General features: G+C 36.6%; 1 protein-coding gene across 2 annotated transcripts in view; it reads left to right on the top strand.

Annotated features, from left to right (window-relative positions):
• The first annotated feature begins 11,413 nt into the window (after positions 1–11,413).
• The window catches only part of LOC583340 (transmembrane protein 135), a 35,610-nt gene continuing 27,712 nt past the window's right edge, over positions 11,414–19,311 (top strand). The window contains exons 1-5 of one of the 2 annotated variants that reach the window (XM_030995001.1): positions 11,414–11,564; positions 13,057–13,199; positions 15,335–15,424; positions 16,430–16,463; positions 17,207–17,272. In XM_030995001.1, the coding sequence (XP_030850861.1) occupies positions 11,421–11,564; positions 13,057–13,199; positions 15,335–15,424; positions 16,430–16,463; positions 17,207–17,272 (477 nt within the window). In that variant the 5' untranslated portion in view covers positions 11,414–11,420. Of the gene's footprint in view, positions 11,565–13,056; positions 13,200–14,111; positions 14,240–15,334; positions 15,425–16,429; positions 16,464–17,206; positions 17,273–19,311 lie in introns of both variants that reach the window. The other variant, XM_030995002.1, reaches the window with a different exon arrangement.

The raw sequence follows: 19,311 nt of genomic DNA on the forward strand, positions 1-19,311 counted from the left end.
ATCCTCCCAGTGTAGTCGTCGCCAATCTTATATTTCGCATATCCCAGAGGACTCGATCTATACAACCACTCGCATTACGTGACCGGAGCATCGAATTTCTGGGAGCCGTGAGAATTTGAAAGTGTGACGTATATCAATTTATAATATCCGATACCAAAATTCACCTATTCAATCGAATTCTACAATTACGTAATATTCGACATTGAACGTCTTCCGAATGACCATGATGACTGCAGTTAAAGCAGAGAGATGCTCGAATTCTGATAAAAGACCAACGTCTTTGTTGATGCACCAGGAAATTGTGAAGAAGAATTCCTTGCATGAACTGTATGTTTTTCCATGAATTAAAGGCAGACTGGATGATTGGTTGATTGAATGATAATAGATTAAGTTGTGGATGAACGAATGACCTGCTAGTTCAATGAATAGCCTTTTAGAGAACTCATTTATTGATACAACGTTTTGATCGACTCTTTGATATATCGAGTGATCAATCAGCTGATATATTATTTGATGGGAGATAGTTATATTGTTTAATCAACTACTAAAGCAACATGATAAACCCCTGAAATATAATAAAGCAGATCCTCAATGGCAGTGAATATAGTGAAAAAGATTTCTTGATTCCGACAGGGCAGAGACTAGACATCATAGCCCCTGGTTGAGATGGAGAGAATCTTCGACACGCGCATATCATGAAGGTCTGAAGATCAGTTAGAATAACACGATGGTTGTCTTTCTAAATGATTAGGATTACAGGCAGATAACACCGACTCATTGATACTATCTGCCGACAGCTATGATCACTGGCATGAAATGGAAGATGGTGAGAGAGGGAGTGGTGAACAGATTGGGGGGGGGAGGGAAGAGAGATGGAGTGGTGATCAGATGGGGGAGGGAGGGGGGAGAGAAAAGGACAGAGGACATACTAAAGAGAAATACAGAAATGTAAAGGCAAAGCGAGGGAGAGAGAGAGAGAGAGAGAGGGGGGGGAGGGGGGGGGGGGGGGGGGGGGGGGGATAGAAAGGCTTCAAATGGAAATTTCAACAATTAATTATATGAGTACTTGCTTACTGACATCACTTATATAAATGATTAGTAAACGTTACAACATTATAATAAAAAGTTAACAGAGATAAATATATATTTTACAAAAGTGCAAAATCAAGGATTTTATTCTTAACTTTGTCTTAAAGAACATTTGCCAATATGATGCAAAGAGAGTGAAGCATTTTAATGTTTGACATGCACGTTAAATGTTTGAATTCCCCAAGGTGTTTCAAAACAAGAAAAATATCTTTGCTGACATAATAGAAGCAGAATGTTTCAGAGAATAGAGGCTGTCAAATGGATCGTCTAATGTCATCCTCGGATTCTTTGTTCAGCATCTAATATAGTCAGCTATCAGGATGACCAAACACTAATCCTTCCCGACATACAGTCTGACAATGACACTATCTTACATGTATACAATAATAACAATATATTCTCACTTCGGTCTCTTCGTGTTTACATCTATTCCATTCCATTCTCCGTGTCGGCTTAAAAACTGTCCCGCCATCAATCTAGATGTGCCTATTATCATGCTTATATGCATAATATTGATACAGTTCATAGGTATAGTTTAGGAAAGTACAAATGGGGGGGGGGAATAGCCCATTTTGGATTAGGATTAGAAAAATCAATTATAATAATAATAATAAGTAGTAAATATTAATAGCCATGCACCTCTACTCCTAAGCTTTCGTCTAAAAATTAATTAAAGACTCTAAAATTGCCACCCATATCCGCCGAAAATCATGGCTGGCTGGCTACGCCACTGGTTGCACTCTTTACTTAGGAGTAATTACCTCAGTACTAATTTTAAAAAGGTATTGGCAAATTTCTTAATTTATACAAGTGACATGAATAAATCTAAATATTTATCTACCCTTTTTTTCTTTGGGGCGGGGTGACAAATAAATAGAAAGCCAGTTGACATAAGAGCTTCCGCAGACCTCCTACTCCTGGAGTGAAGTTGAAACAAATCGGAAAATGTAAATAGTTTTATTCATTGACCCTCATGCAGAAACGAGTTGTTTGGTTTTGGGTAGTCGTATCGTTTGGCAAACATAATCATGATAATGTAGACTAAATATTGTGTGCAAATTTTTTTCTTCAATTTATTTTAATATTCAATTTAGAGTTATTTTGCTTCTCTTTGTTTTTTCTGCGATCACCAAGACTTTGAAGCTATTTCGCGCCAGACCCTTTGGCTATTAATGTCAAACTGAAATGATTCATAATATTAATTTTCTATCATTCTGCTAAAGCGGACTGTATTTTGGAGGACACCATTTTTGTGTGACCATTGAGCTTGAGTGGAGGGTGTTATCTCTGCTTTGCGTCTCGGTGATGAAGTTTGTTTGACTTGGCTTTCTTGTTGATTTATCATGGACTACATTCAAGGTTCGTGTCCCCCATTCATCATTAAAGACACCAATCTCACACCTTGAATAGCAAACATCATACATGTAGGTCTATACCACTACCAGTACCATCCATGACAACGAAAATATACAGGTATACTTTCATTGTTTTCTATGTCTGTGATTTTTTAAAAACCAGTTTCGGTCATTTTTTGCGTTCCACGTGGGCGACAATGTAATGAAATACATCCACTTTCCATTTTCATTTAGATTGATAATGCTCATGAGGATGATGTTCACATCCTTTCGAAGATGTTCAAATCTTAACATTGACAATGAATTTACGATATAAGATACTATCAAATAATGAATACGTTCGTTCAAAAAACATGAACCAAAAGTGTTCGTGATTCGCATTAAATTAGCATGATTTGATATGGGCTACTTGAACTAAAGGGTGTGGTCAGACATCTCCCGGATGTGGTGTTGACTAATTTTCATCCACGGTTTCGTTCGTCTCGGTGTTTCTTTAATTTCTCAGCAGTTTGTAATACTATCATTCCTGCTTCATCTGTAACCCCGTCTTGCTATTTCTCATAGCATCACGCAAAACATCCATAAAACATTCTAAAGTGCTGAATGTTCTGATAGATGTAGTCATCATCCATCTCATAACACAAACATCAATCTCCGGCCTTTTTTGCTCGGCTCATTTATCATGTTTAACATGATTCATGAATAGTCAAATCTCATAATGTAACTAGGCCTATATTTTTTTTGTAATAGTATGATGTTACGATAACAAAAGATTACTACGGTTTGGAAAGAAACAAAACAGGGGCCTACTATAAAACGAAATGTCTCTCCTCTCTCATCATCGTCTGCTATAAAATATCTTCTAACCCACCCCACCCACACCCCCCCCCCCCCCATCGTTCTATTAACATTGAAAACATTCAACTTGAGAAGATGTGAGAAGACTCGGATTTGGACACAGTTACTATGGAGAGTGTGAAAAAGATTTTGTTTTTAATTAAAAAAAGAGGGGGGGGGGGAGATAAGAGCGGAAGGCAGGTAGAAGGAAGATAGAAAGAAAGACGAAAGAAAGAACGAAAATAAGTTAGAACGAACAGGATAAATGAATACAGCTCCAGATTTAATGAGGCAAGTAGTTGAGGTAGATAAAGAAAGCAACTAAACGTGCCCTTCTTTCGAAAAGCTTGAATTAACAAAAATGTTTTGTGAAGAAATCAATGTTTTATTGAGTAACCAGAATGGAATATGTTTCAAATCATATTGAGGGAATAAAGAACCTACATTTATATAACATAGTTCCTTAGTGATTGCAACCAATCATAAAAGGGTTTATTCTTTTCAATGAATCGGCAAACTAACATAATGTCATAGCATATTCCATAACAAATATCTAACTCTGAAAAGAGTGGACAGTCGCCTTCTTCCCGGTAAGAATAGGAACTAAATAATGGGCATTTCAGCAAGCAATATAGGACAGTGTATTTTCCCATATGTTGTGCCTGTCTTGATAACGTATGCCGAGAGATCCTGCATATACGTGAAGTGCTATATTTGCGTTTGGCGTTTTTAGATAAATATCAAATATTTTCATCCCGCTTTAAAAAGCAGATTAAAGTGTGTACTGAGACGGCTTAACGCTTAGGAAATGATTTACTCTGTATACAGTAATGACATTAGAATCCATGCAGTGTTAATGGAATGCTATGCACTGGTCGGCTTGTCAGAGTCTTTTCTAAGAATTGCTTTTAACCTGGGTTTAACAACGAAATAGTGATTATAGTTTTAAAATGTGTTTATGCCTATACGTCGTCTTCTTCTTCTGCTGTTTTTCTTCTTCCCCCTTTCCACCTCCTTCTTCTCTTATTCTTCTTCTTCTTCCTCCTCCTCTTTCTTCTCTTTTCTCCCACCAGACTTATTCATTCTTTCCTCTTCTCTACCCTCTTCTTTTTGTTGCATTGCTTCCCTTTCATTGTTTTGTGTTTTTTTTTATTAACAAATATTTTTCAGCATACATCATTTTGTTTGAACTTTAGATTGCGATTCATGACTGTGTGTAAGCACAATAATTTTCATGATTGTTATGATTTCAAGAAGCAGAGAAATTGAAAGTATATTTAGCCGATCGATTCTTTGTAGACAAATTTTTATATCTAGATATCCCAAGGTTTGTAAATTCGGAAAATTTATTAAATAGCGTTTCAACTTCGAGCATTATTTCTCCTTACACACAAACATGACGTAAATGCATCTAAAATGGGCCTATACAAGTTTTGCTATAGTAGCCATGGAGTTTGCTGTAGCCCCATAAAGTAACTCAATATGGCCAGCTTACCTCATAGGTAGTAGTAGTAAGAGTATTATGATGATTAAAGATGACATGTGACATGGAAGGACGGGGTCCCAAAGAGACAGGTCGGGGGACCAGACTTCTCTGCTAATTTCCAAAATGTTCGCTCATTCTTATTTTCTTTCTCTAAAACAACATAAGTGTATTTTAACCCAAATACGGAAATAACCATTCCCCCTAAACCGCATTTCATGAACGAAATATTCGGCATAAATCAGAGGGGGTAGCATACCTTCATATCACGCAATACTCATGCGAAAAGTAAGATCAAAAGTTCTATTTCTAAGCTTGAAAATAACAAGAAATAACATCATTACAAGAATGAAACACTAAATATGTTTAAGTCCAGGTTACTATCCAGAAATAGGCGAGGTCTGTCAATATAGAATTCGTAGTTCTAAGCATATTTTTATGACGTTCGAAATTTGTGAAATGTGATGAAATTGCACATAGGCCTATTTCTTTCTTTTTTTCAAAAGGAGAAGATCGCAGCTGGGCGACCCCCCCCCCCCCCCCCTGCATGGATCTACCCATTATTATCATGCATTTTCTTTATATTACTTTGTATAAGTCTTACGATGTGCCCATACCGATTTTGTTCATTCGTCTGTCCATGTTTGCGACATTGAATATTCGTATCCATTCTTCTCTGCCTTACTATGGACCAGCCCTAGCTTTGGCGGGATTTGAATTCCGAATCAATGCTTCTATATTTAAAACGTCCGCAACACACTTGCGCGTCATTAATATAGTACACCGATACAAATGAACTGGTTAAATTGATTTGTGTCCAATGCTGGTCGTTAAAATCCCCACGAGGTCTGGGGAAGTAGAGGGTATAACAGCCAGTAGTCTGGCAGTTAATTTGCTCTTTATAGAAACAAATGTACAGTTATTGCATCCAATGTATCGGCAATGTCTTTGTTGGTCATTCTTCTTTACTATAAGAGAGTCACAATATTATTGATGAGATATCTTTACAAATTACACATTTAAGGAAATAAAAGGACTTGATTCTCTACATAAAACCAGAATGTATATTATCTCCTTAAATTCCCGAATCACTCCGTGTTCTTTAGCATGTTCAACATGAGAAAAGGAAAACATGTAACTCTTTGGAGAATTAAATTTATTTATTGAAAACGATGTAATAACTTGTGTTCCTGGTGAAGAAACAATGTAATTTTAGTGACGTTATCTTGGTTACTGAACATGAATTTTGGTATGAACCCTTTGGCCGGTTTACAGCAAATTATCCACAGTTTCTGGTAAAGATAAGTTTTGTATATTGCATTTATCAATACTTTTGATAATGATCGTGGTTTTATCATCATTTTAGTACAGATTTAAAGCAAATTCTAAAGCATACAACAACATGAGCAGCTCTTTGAGTACAATATCAACGCTACATTTCAAATTGTGATATTTATTTTGATATTCCTCCATTTTACGGACGTGATCGGAAAGTCAGAAGAATAAAAACTCATCACAAACTGATTTAAGCACATCTGGCTTGAAGCTCAATTCAAAGGGACAACGTGATAATTTGGTTTGATCAACACGCTCTTTAGCAAATTGTTCCGTTCTCTAGCTTTTCTTTTTTTTGTTATTAGTAGGTGGTTTTCATTGTCTATCTATAGCATCCACGCCCAATAAACAGTAGGCTACAATCCATAATCAGTGGCGTAGTGCAGTTCGAGACATTGAGGGGCGGGGGACTGCTTTTATCGGGGGGGGGGGGGGGGGGACCGGTCTCACTCGTTGGATGAAGCGCATATTAACGAGGCCATTGCTTAGGGGATTGTGTATATAGGAGAAGTAGTATCATCTAATTTTGACTTCCACTTTCCCCTCTCCACCCCCTTTCCCCCGATTCAATTAGAGGGCATATTCCCCATGCTCCCCCCCCCCGTAGCTTCGTCACGGCCCCTAACCCTCATTATGGTCCCTAAAAAGTGTATTCATCCCATCTCGAAACACATATGGAGACAAGCAGGCGTGATTCGAGTGAACATGTTACTCATAAATCAGATCCGATTCATCGCTGATGAGACGCAAGTGACGACGTCCGATGACGAGAATAAAAAGCGAGCATTCTCGGGATGCCTCCGCCAGTGGAAGCTAGAAAGGTGACGAAACGAACATGTAAACATCGTAAACAACGCTCCCATCAACAGCTTCCGTGGGAATTAATCAATTATTGAATAAGTCAATGTGAATGACACATGTAACGAATAAATATCAGACGAACAAATGTAAACAGCACGGACAACGCCGGGAGGTGACGAAACATAAGCAGAGGGGTAAACATGCTGCCAAACTAATTTTAATTTGTAAAAAAAAAAAATCCAGCCACATATATTTCACTTGATAAAGACAGATACTAGCAAGTACCTAAACGCATTTTGATTTTTTTTAAAGCTGCAAAAAGATCCCTTAGTTTAAAGAAAAGATCTGAAATTAAAATTTGATTCAATCAATATTTATTTCATGTATTCAGGACAAAGTATGTATCTTTTGTTATAAGCGCATCAAGATTAGGAAACATTCCCTTTTCTGATACCAAGGTAAAATGATATGGTAACACCTTGACACTGATCTGGATACATTCAACGAATATAGGCCTATGCGAATAAAATGTATAAACAATTCATCTGAATAAATATATGCTGTATTATTTCCAATCATTAAAGATAAACTCCAGTACTGGTAAAAATAAATAAATAATTCTCACAGAATTAAACGAAACTTACACTGAATGTTCAAGATTACAAATAAATGACATGTGCCAAACAATTTTGGAAGAAAATGTATACTGGCTGAGTAATGAGCATAGAAAGACAAGGAAATCAAGGTAGTACCAGCCCCGACACCATGTGTGTTGTCCCATATATAGCTTTCTATGTGAGTGCTTGTTACTTTACCAAGACTCGGTCAAATTTATTATGATTTTGATGACTCCAGAACCTTGCAGTGCACACCAATACTTACATGCTACATGATCAACTGTTTCTGATCCTTTCCACACCTTTTCTTTCACAATGCAATCGCATTACCAGTACTAAAGTTTATCTTTAAGGGGAAGAGTTTTTACATGTTGCTAAAGCGATGCGTGCCAACACAGAGGGCGATCTCCTCCTGCCCCCTCCCCCCCCCCCCCCCCACCTCTTTAACGCCACCATTGTGGGCTACACCGTACATCAATTCAGAAGTACATGTATAACAAAATCTGATCAACGTCAGAGACCTCTCGCTGCTATGCCGGTTGGGTCAAATCCAATTTAATACGCACTCTTTTGAAACTGCTATATCCAGTATAAAGAACAGCCCTATGCACAGTCGATAAATGAAAAATATAACTTATAACCTTTCCGATTACTGTTTGACCTAATTATCCAGCTTGTCGCGATTGTATTTGTGACTAAAACACGACGACCACCACCACGAGAATATTATATTTACAATCGTCCACAGTTCACTAATATGAACCTCGGAATATGAATTACACAATAACGACTGTCAGTCGCTTTTGTTGAACTATCAAACATCAAACGAATTCCCACCGAATGCTGATGAGAGCTCCTCCTCGCTTTCCACTGCCTTTTCTTTTCGTCCCACATACGGGCTATTATCGTCGGTATAGACCAGACATAAATAGTTCTGGATGCGTTTTATTACAATTCTGGCTTATTTTTCACTCCATATAGCTGACAAAAGACATGAGGGAGAGAGAGCCCGAGGGTAGCCTAGATATTTCGGGTGTATTCATGTGGGTCGGATCGTGAACGCACGAGTTTAAAGAACTAAGCACTATGAATGAAAAACTGCATGGAAGAAATTAATAAAAGGCTGAACAGAGTGCGTAGCAGCTTTTAGAGTTTAGTTTTCAACAACATTGAATATAATTTTATTTCGGCAAAAATATTTACAAATTCACATTTACCTTTAGTCGTTTTACGTGCTTGTGTGTGTCATGCCTAAATATGCGATTTCAACAAGCTGACTTTTAAAAAGTTATTTTCTCCAGATTATAAAAAAGGAAGGAAAAATAATCTGGTATAAAAGGCACTTTGAAAAGTGAGGGAACTTTTGTTATTAGTCTATTGGAAGTATCTGAATCTCCAATTCCCTTAAATTGAGATACCTGAAACATGACTTTAATCTTTTTAAAGTTATAGGCCTGGTTCTTACTAAAATATGAACATCATAAAACTACCCTCTTTTACTCCTCGGAATAGTTCATGATTATTTTAAGGAGCATTTAAAAAAAAAACTTTTGATGTATTCACCACGGACACTTTGTTGATTTATTGCACAAGCAATGCAATTTCAGAGCAGCCGATTATTATTAAAGAGCGTCCTCAAAAGAAGACGATGACTCTCGTGTCTGCACTACAGGCAGAGCTTCAGGATCATGTTCACCATTTATTATTTTTTCCTATCACCTCTTTCTTCCCGGTCTTCATCTTCTTTTATTCTATTTTCAGGCAGGAAATGAGCTCTCGATTCGTGGAGATGTTCACCTCAAGCCCCGGATAATCTTAGGCACACTTCATCGTTAGACAGACGTACCAGGGTTCCATTCGAGGCGGTGGAGGAGGGGTGGTGGTGGTGGTGGTGAGGGGGGGGGGGGGAACGTTGGTCTGACTATAGATCGTCGACAGAGCAGCGATTTATCGAGTCATCTTTATCTACTGTTCGTTCTATTTTTACCCCTCCCCATCCTTCATCCATTGACTTGTTCGTGCTATTCAATTTGGGGCACGTGCCCCTTGCCCCTCCGGTGCTACGCCAGTGTCTTCAAGACGGAACACTCGACAAGCTAGCTGTGACCTTTGGGTAATTTTCATGGAAGATGACTGCGAGAAGAATGGGTCCATAATGGGTCTTCATTGCTTAATTTACTTTGCGCTTATAATTTGAGACGACACTCGCAGCACTTTAACGGGCACTTTAAGCAGACAATTAAAAAGAGAGGAGATTATAAAAAGAATTGGGGAGGAAGGGTGAGATGAAAAGATGAAGGGAAGAAGGAGACATTTTGAAATAGACAACGGAATGAGGAGAAGTAGATAAAAGATGCATGTGTATGTATAATGGGTTATGTTTTACTGGGAGAAAGAATGGAGGGGTGGGGTGGGATTGGAAATAGGGGAGAAATAGGGAGAAGAGGAAGGGAGGAAGATAGTAACACGATCAGAGTTAGAGGAGGAATAAGAGGAGGAAATATAGGGCTAGATAATGTGATTAGATAAGACGGAAAGAGAGAGAGTAAGAGATCAAGGTGAGGAGAAAGTATCGGAGGAGAGCGAGGCAGAAGGAGGAAGATATCCGATGAGTTCAGAAAAGAAAAAAAAGTGAAGTTTTATGCATGAAAAGGATTAATGAAAGCAAAGAAGAGAAGACTGCAATGTTAAAAAAATGCCGCGGTGAATGAAAGAGAAAGGCATAAATATAAAATGGACGTGCTGTGCACAAATGATAAACTAGCAAAATAAACCGAGCATTTAGAAGACAGAATTTAAAAATCAGATTTGTTGTTGTTGATTTAATATATAATACAGAAAGAAAAGACAGATAAAACAGTGGTCATGTATTTCAACCTAGGTTAAAGAGAAAAAAAAAAATGTATTTCAACCTAATGTATAATGAAGTGGAGAAAATATGAACACGATACCTTATCCCTTCGCTTCAACCAAGAAGAATTCCTCATGTATCCAATCTCGATTCCTTCTACATCCAATCTTTCATCACTGGTTCTCCTTTTTTTTCTTTCTGAGCCATACTCCTGCCATCTATAAATCAGACTCTGTGCATCGGGATCTCAGACAAGAGAGACTATAATGTGGATGAGCATATAGCTCTGGGCTATGACGGTATTGGGTGGGGATGGACTTGTGCAGCTCAGAGACTTTGAACTTGCCCCTGGTTGCAGTCGTTGCAAGGAGAACCAGTGGCGTGCCTTTGGGTGTTGCCATTCAGTGAAGGGGGGGGGGGCGGTCTTTCTAGGTGGATGAAATATAAGGAAACAAACCAATCAAGATCGAGTGAAGGGGAGAGGCCTTTAGGATGGGGGGTGGGGGGGGGGGGGGGGGGGTTCAAGAGGGAGTACTGAACAGGCGGGCAAGATTTTTCACCGGCAAATATGGAACAGAGGTTCATGTATATCAGACCGTCTGGAGAGTGAACTAAAATGGCAACCGTTGACTACAACTGCCTGCAACTCAGTAGAAACCTTTAAAACCAGTCTCTAGGAAGCGACCCAAAGGGGGCATTGAGCATAGTCCCTCACTACGAATGCAAAGTGATGTTCTAAATGCAATACTCTCTTTTCAACGATAACATTCTTATTTTCGAGGATCATGTAGTACAAGACTCAGACCAGATTCAGTCTTGTCCCTCTTTTAAATCACCTTCTCCTCTCCCCCCCCCTCCCCTTTTTTCAGGCCGTGATTCGATTGAGTAGCATTTGCTCGTGTAAACTAGCAAAGAGATTACACATCATCGGTGTATATTACTAGAAATATACTCTCCTATCTATATATTATCTGAACATCGCTGTGATCTCGATCTCTCAAACTGAAACGCCCTCTCTTGCCACATTTCTCAAACGTTATTATCTTATCAAGATGGCAGCCTCCAGTAAACTCTGGGAGAGAGCGACCTGCTATGAGCTTGGGCATGTTTGGACTCCTTCTTGCTTGGCATCTACGTTATCCATAGCTAATGCATCAGTGAAGTATTCTTTCAAGTTATATGCTGCATTCTACTTAGTGAGTATGATGGTTTGTGGTAAGCTTTTGAATATTTCAGACTTTGTTTACTTACTGGGGGCGGAGACCCTATCATGTCGCAGAAACGTGCCTGGTGAGGCCGGGTAGGTTTCTCCTAGCGTTCGCTGGCCCTGGCATGCGTGGGACACACATGTACGTGTTGGTTTGGCCTTGGGTCTGGGCGTGGTCAGCTGGGCTTGGTCACAGTCCATGGCCAGCAATCCCCAAAGAGATATGTAATTGAATGTTGCTCTAATTAAAATTACATTGTCACATTCTTGACCATTTGTTGATCTCAGCAGAAATAATGTCTATTTTATCTCATTGGGCTGCATTGCCGTATGGGCAATTTTATAATTTGCAATTCATTGCCTTTGGCTGACTTGTTTTTAAAGTTACTTAAATCTTAGGTCCAGGTCTGTCAAGATTTCTAGAATTCAATTAGAACCTGAATCCTAAGCCAAAATGGCAGTAATGAGTAAATTTTGGCGGCAGTGTACCTGTTATGAATTTCTACATTGTTGGTCTCCGACATGTTTTGGAGCTACTGTTTCTATCGTCAATGCAGTAGCAAAATATTCCCTAAGGATGCATGCAATCTTCTATTTGGTATGTATCGATTTTGAATTTTTAGTGATGGAGATACATCTCAAAATATCACTCACGATAATTGTTGAGTGAATTAAATGGAGGTATAGAGGGTCTAGTTCATTAATTCTACATATATTTTGTATAATTTTTATTTCTCACCTTTTTTTTATACCTTGATGCAAGTTTGTACATTTAAGTTTGGTTGAACCAGGCAATCAAATTATTTTATCCTAAAAAGATGAGAACAATTATTTAGTTTTATTGTTATTCTTATTTTAAAACTTATTAAAATTTCATAGAAATAAAGTTATTCAGTGATTTCCTTTACAAAAGTATGTAGGTGTATAGATAGAAAACATCATTACTTTTCTTTTAGATTTCTTCTTGTTCTTAGTCTTTATATTCAATCTCTTTAAAAAAAGATTACAATTACCGGCACCTGAAAATAATATTTTATTAAACAGATAAATTTTGGGTTTAATTCTGGATAATGTATTCCAGACTTTGGTGGAAAAGGTTTATATAAGCAACATATTGGTGGATGTTTTTATACTTATGAATGATTATTATTATTTTTAATTATTTTTTTAATTTTTTATATGAACCCTTATTAAGATCAGACAGATTATTGAACAAGAAAACAAATTACTAGAATGTGCACAGAGGACAGAATAATCGGCTTGTGCCTTGTTGAATGTGTTTTTTCTGGGGTTCCGCTCCTAGTAACTGCCTCAAATTTGAAACATGAAATTATGTACAGTTCTTGGTGTCTGAAAAGCTAATGTAAGCATGTTTTCTCTTCGGACTCCACTAATGAAAACTTTGAAATCTTAACAAAGTTATTTACATGTACAAGCTTTTGGTTGTCCATGCCATGCCTCCTTCGTTCCCTTTTCTACAGATCTCACACACATATGGACGACTGAGGAAGAAACAGAGGTTGTCATGGTCACGAGTACTATCCTACCTCGGTGATGTGCTCCAGTCGACATCCTTTCTTAGTAGCAATGTCACACTAGTTATAGCTGCATTCTGTGTATTTAGGTATCTCTTCAAATGCATGTGAACTTGAGTTGTATACAGGCAATTATAAGGCAGCACATTCTCAATATATACATGTTCTGTTCAACGGTAATTTAAGAAAATTGAAGAAAGAAAAAAAGAAGTTTCAAAAGTGAAATAACGGCAGTATGTGTAGAGCTACCTGTAGGCAGTTTAGGCAAATGTTTTTAAGTTTTTAATCTGGCTTATAGGCTGGGAGAATATTACTATACATTGTTGAACAAGGTGTAATATATTGGCTATCTGCTGCCTTCTTGTTCACAAAATAACAAATTCTGGCTTGTCCTATTATAATCCTCAGCTTGAGCTTAACTTTCCTTCTGTATAGGAAAAAAATGTTAATTTGGGCTTGCTTTTTTTCATCGGTTGAAGGGCTCGTTTTTGTACAGAATACAGATTATCTTTTCTCCATCTAACCAGTGTGAATTGTGAAATAAATTTACCGCTCAAATTATATAAAAAAAGATCATGGTTCGACTGAAACTGAAGTTGAATACGTACCTCTTCAAAGTTTTTAGTGCAAGCCAGAATTATGTTGGATAAATTGGAATATAAGTATGCTATTATGTTCTGCTTGAAATGTACATTACGGTTTACCACCAAAATGTGGATGTATTAAAAACATGAAAAAAATCAGCATGCAACATGCAACCAAGCTTATAGAAATTAGTCACATGTTTTGCTTAGTTTCATATTCAATGTTGGTTCAAACTATCAGCTTGTGAAATCAATAGTTTACAAAATCGATTCAGTAGCAATTTCAGTAGAGCACTTCATGATAGCTTTCTGATATTCTTCTCTGGGGTTTTCCCCTAATGCGTGAATTCATTTCTATTTTCTTTCCTTTGAAAAACTTTTTGTCTTTTTGTTTGGTGTGTGTATCATTCCATACAGATATCAGCCTTAGTTCGAAAACGAAGTTGGCCGTATTTTCAAAAGGGTCTGCCCGTGGAAATCTTGCAGTCTACCGCTTTTTTGTCCACCAATGCTGCCCTCTTCATGAACTTTATTTGTGTTTATAGGTACTGTTCATAACCATGGAAATTTCAGTTAAAAAATAAAATGGGGTTTGATTAAAAGGGTCCTGTCATTTTTAGAGAATTCATTCATTTAGAGTAGGTAACCCTTTCGTATTCGTTGAATTGAACCATTAATTGTGAAGTCTTCAACATATTTCTAGCACCTTAACCTTGTTTTGAATGTGTAAGCTAACAGTGCTCATTGGGGTTATATTGAAAAAATATATTGATAACCTACAAAAAAACAACCATCACTGCTTAACTCATTTACATTTCCTGCACACTCTTAGTTTTTGATAAATCACAAAGATTCATGCCTTTGGTTGTACTTGAGAAAAGAAGAGATAAAAGAAAACAGCCATGTTGACTTTACTTATAAAATATAGTTTATCAACTCCATCTTTAGACAACACTTAATATTTCATTGTTCTTGTGTGTAAATGTGTGAAAAGTATTGTCTCCTAAGGTCGTATTACACTTTCCTTTGAGGTACTGGTTTACAATACCTGACTTTATTATCAAATACCCAAACTACTAATACATCAATCGTAACAGAAAATTTGGTTACTACCTTGGCGAGACATTAGTCTACGTTTGCCACCCTCCACCCAGGAAAGGTAAATGGGTACCTGTCTGGAATTAATTCCTTGAAATGCTATAATGGCAGTCGGGCTAAAGCCAGGGTAATAATTGGGAGCACCAGGAGTGTCAAGTCTGACAGACATGAGCGCTTTACAAAAACGCATTATTATTATTATCATTATTATGGAAAGACAGGGAGCCCACTCCAAAATTAATTTTGAAAATTTAGAGAGCGAGGGTTCCAAAATCGTTATGACTCCAAAGTATATCTCTATGACAGTTATTATTTTATTGATATTGATTGTTAGGAGATACAAGAATTGAGATTTGAGAGACAGTGTTTCCACATGTGCTAAAGAGAATTATTCCTCTTATATCAGCATTCAGCATACTAGTTATTCTGAAAATATATACTTGTACATGTAGGCCCTACTTTTATTCTATAAATTTCATTTTATCATTGAATGTAGTTTCTGATATATCTTTTTGTTTTTCTCTCCTTTTTTTCTTCTTCAGACATATATGTGGTGGATTCTATACTGGGTTTGGTTTCCTGTCCTCCTTCCCTGCTTGCTGCATAGCCATATTGACTGAGAGGAAAAGCAGGTGAGATGTTGATTGGGGAAAGTGATGATGATGATGATGATGATGATGATGACGATGATGATGAGTATGATGATGATGATGATGATGATGGTGGTGGTGGTGGTGGTGGTGGTGATTATGATGTTGATGATGATGATGATGGTGATGATGATGATGGTGATGATGATGATATTGATGATGATGATGAGTATGATAATTATGATGATGATGATGATGATGGTGGTGGTGGTGGTGGTGGTGGTGGTGATTATGATGATGATGATGATGATGGTGATGATGATGATATTGATGATGATGATGATGATGATGATGATGATGATGATGATGATGATGATGATTGCTGGTTATGGTGAAGGTGAAGGTGATGATGATGAGGTGTGTTATTGATTGGCAAAAGTGACGATGATGATGATGATGATGATGATGATTATGATGATTAAGACAGTGATGAAGACGTGATGATGATGATGATGATGATGATGGTGATGATAATCACTATCGTGATGATTAAGATAGTAATAGTGTTGGTAATCAAAGCGAAAATGATAATAATGAAACTAATAATGATGAAAGCATCAGAGAGCATCTCCAGTCTATCACTGTATTATCATTACCATTGGATTCATGCATGTCCCTTCATTGCTACTCCATAGAAAACATATGATCGCTTTTGTGACGAATAGGTCAAGAGGTCAAGCTTATTGCCTTTTAGCTTTCTACCAATAGTACCTTTTCTCCATATCTCTCCTGGTTAAAGATTTGCAAATGTACATTTTCTTGGCGAATTAATTTTCCTATTGCAAGGTATCCCTGTATCAATTTGTTTTGAAGTAATCATAGTTGCCAGTTTTCCTTGCATTTACACATTAATTTCTTTTGCAAAAGAAATGAAATATTTTCAAGTCATGTATGTACAATGTATTAGAAAATGTACTATGCAAATATGGTATATTTAGTTAATGAGATTATATTTATTCTATTCATATATTTCTTATTATATTGCAGGAGAGGAATGCTAGCACTGTACACAACAAATCTTGTAAGTATCTATTTGATCTCTTATGTTTAGTGTCTTTTATGTTTTTTTTATATTTTAAGTATCTATGTGTGTATCTTTGTTTCTATCTCTTTGGTTCTTTCCCTTTCTTGTGGTATTCTGTTAATCAAAATATGTCATGGTGTTAGGAAACTAAAGTAACATAAATAATGATGATGATGATGTTGGTTTCGCTCCTTCATATCTTTCTGAACTCCTTCCTCGATACACTCCTGTCCGGACTTTGCGATCTGCTTCTCAATATCTCCTCTCTCGGTCTCACACTATTTCATACAAACAATACGGTCAATGTTCTTTGTTTATGCAGCTGCATTTCTTTGGAACAATCTCCCCCTTCAAATTCGCAATGCTAGCTCTGTAAATACATTTAAAACAATGCTAAAAACACATCTCTTTAAGTCTTGTTCCTGAATAGCTCTTTTGACCTTTTGCCTTTTAATATATTTTGTGTAGATTACCGTAGGATACTATTAATTTATGAACTATTTGTATTTTGGTTGTAAGTGATTTGTAATTATGTACATGTATTATTTTCATTTGCAAAGTTTTAATGGTAATTTAAATTGATATAATTTGTAATGCAAATTCTGTTTCCTTTACTTATCAGCTATTTTCTTCTAAACCGCTTAGAGGCAATTTGCAATTTGCGGTATACAAATATCTTATTATTATTATTATTATTATAAATGTTTTCACTATCCTTTCTTTCTATTCTTTCCTCCCAGGCAATGGAAGTACTCTTTAACATGTGTAAGCAGAGAGGATTTGTCAGCCCAATCAAAAATGGAGAAGTAAGCCTCCCTTATGATCTTTAAAAAAATGTATATCACATTTAATTTGTATTAATTTGTTATTTTTATTTGTACTACTACTACGCAAGTGCTGTTGCTAAGAAAGCAAATATAAATGTACAGCTATGTGTGTAAGTTCTAAGTCTTGCTCCAATGAATTTGTGGCTTTAAAGATAAAGTTGAGTTCGGTCATGCGATTGCATTGTGGAAGAAGCGTTGTGGAATCGATCAGAAAAGGTTGATCATCTAGCATATAAGTATTGGTGTGTACTACTACTGCAAGGTTCTAGAATCATCAAAATGATAAGAAATTTGGCCCAGTCTTGGTTAAGTTACAAGCACTGTACACAGAAAGATGTATATGGGACTACACAAACACGTGGCATAAACAGTTAAAATAAAAATCCTTCCAACTGTATGAGCAAAGGCGTATTTCCAGGCATAAAAATCTGTCCTGATTTTTATGCTGTTTAATGCCATATTTAGAATATTAAGGCATTTGAAGAGCCATGCTTTTCAGGGAACATTTTGTGTCCTTCCACACTTGCATAATAACAATGATAACGGTCTCAAATTGTTTTTCACCTCTTCCCAGAACTCAACCTTCTCTTTAAACACTATCCAATTGATTACCAGTAGTTACTTTAGCATTACTTGTAGGACAATGTCACCCTGCCCTTGGTTTGAACCTTAGACACTATATGCTTGAAGGATTGAGCCATCACTACCAGTAGTATATCCAGGATTCTTTGACTGGGGGTGGGGTGAGAAAGAGCTATCTACATTTCCTTGCAAGCAAAATGATAGAATAAATGAATGTTTTCATATTATCATGAGCTCCCTAATTATCTAATTTCAGGTTCAACTTTTAGAACAGATGTTTAAAAAAATGGTTTATATTTTAGCATTTTTATGCTATGTACAATGTAGGCCATGTATTATGTTCAGGAGCATGTTTAATTAAATGTACATGTAATCATTAGAGTATTTCACTGATTCGTTGTTGAAGTAATTAATATGTTTGAACTAGATATCCTTGACCAACATGCTCTGATCAGCATATTTTGGGATTGATAGTAAGGGATTTCTCGGTTACCATTCAGATATCTTTTGTTTGTTTAATCTTCACCTTATCATGCTGAAACAGCAAAGTGCAATGTCTAATTGGTTGGGATTTATTATTATTATCATTATTCATTTATTTATTTATTAATTATTATTATTATTATTATTATTATTATTATTATTATTTTTATTTTTTTTTTGGGGGGAGGAGGGTTTGTACATTAAGTAAACTGTAACTGTAAGCAGAATTTTCACTTATAAAGGAAGAGCTTAGCTCTGAGAAGGGTTGTCATGGTAACTATGATTGCCAAAGCCAGAGACAGGCAGAGTTAGGCTTGGCTCAAGGCGTTTATAGGAACTATGGTTAAGTGTCGAATTAAAGTCTGAGTCTGCAGACTACCAGCACACTGCTAGTGGTCTGTTCACTATCTTGACAAGAGGGGATGATATCAAGGGTCATCTTCAATCAGGGATTAATTCTTTTTGATTTTTGATTGGCATGTGTTATGATTAGTTGCCTTGTGTATGATAAGAAGCATGTGGGCTCAGGGACACTCTACCCCTAGGGGCAAGACTGCGCTCCTCAATCTGGTCAGATTGTTTTAATTTGGTCTGAAATGATAAGATAGAAGAGAACTTCTCTGAAGTGGCATGATTCAGACTGTAAAAAGCATTTAATTATTTGAAATTTTATTTTATATTTTCATAATGAAAATAAAAATTCTAATAAAATATTGTAGTGTTGGTTGTCAAGTCTGAGATGAGTTGGTAATTGCCAGCTGTGTAAAACAAATATTATTGGATTTCTATCCTTGGCTCTGGTGATTATATTCTAGACAGGATTATTTAATTTTCTTGTGTGAATGGAGGTCAAAATATGTAACATGAAGCATCACTGATGTAAGGATATTTATATGAGAATATAAATGCTTCCAGGGTGTTTGGTCTAGGGTTTAAGGAACACTCCAAATCCT

The sequence above is a fragment of the Strongylocentrotus purpuratus genome, unplaced genomic scaffold (genome assembly GCF_000002235.5).
Source record: "Strongylocentrotus purpuratus isolate Spur 01 unplaced genomic scaffold, Spur_5.0 spur5_scaffold_21, whole genome shotgun sequence".
In the NCBI taxonomy this organism is placed as follows: Eukaryota; Metazoa; Echinodermata; class Echinoidea; order Camarodonta; family Strongylocentrotidae; genus Strongylocentrotus; species Strongylocentrotus purpuratus.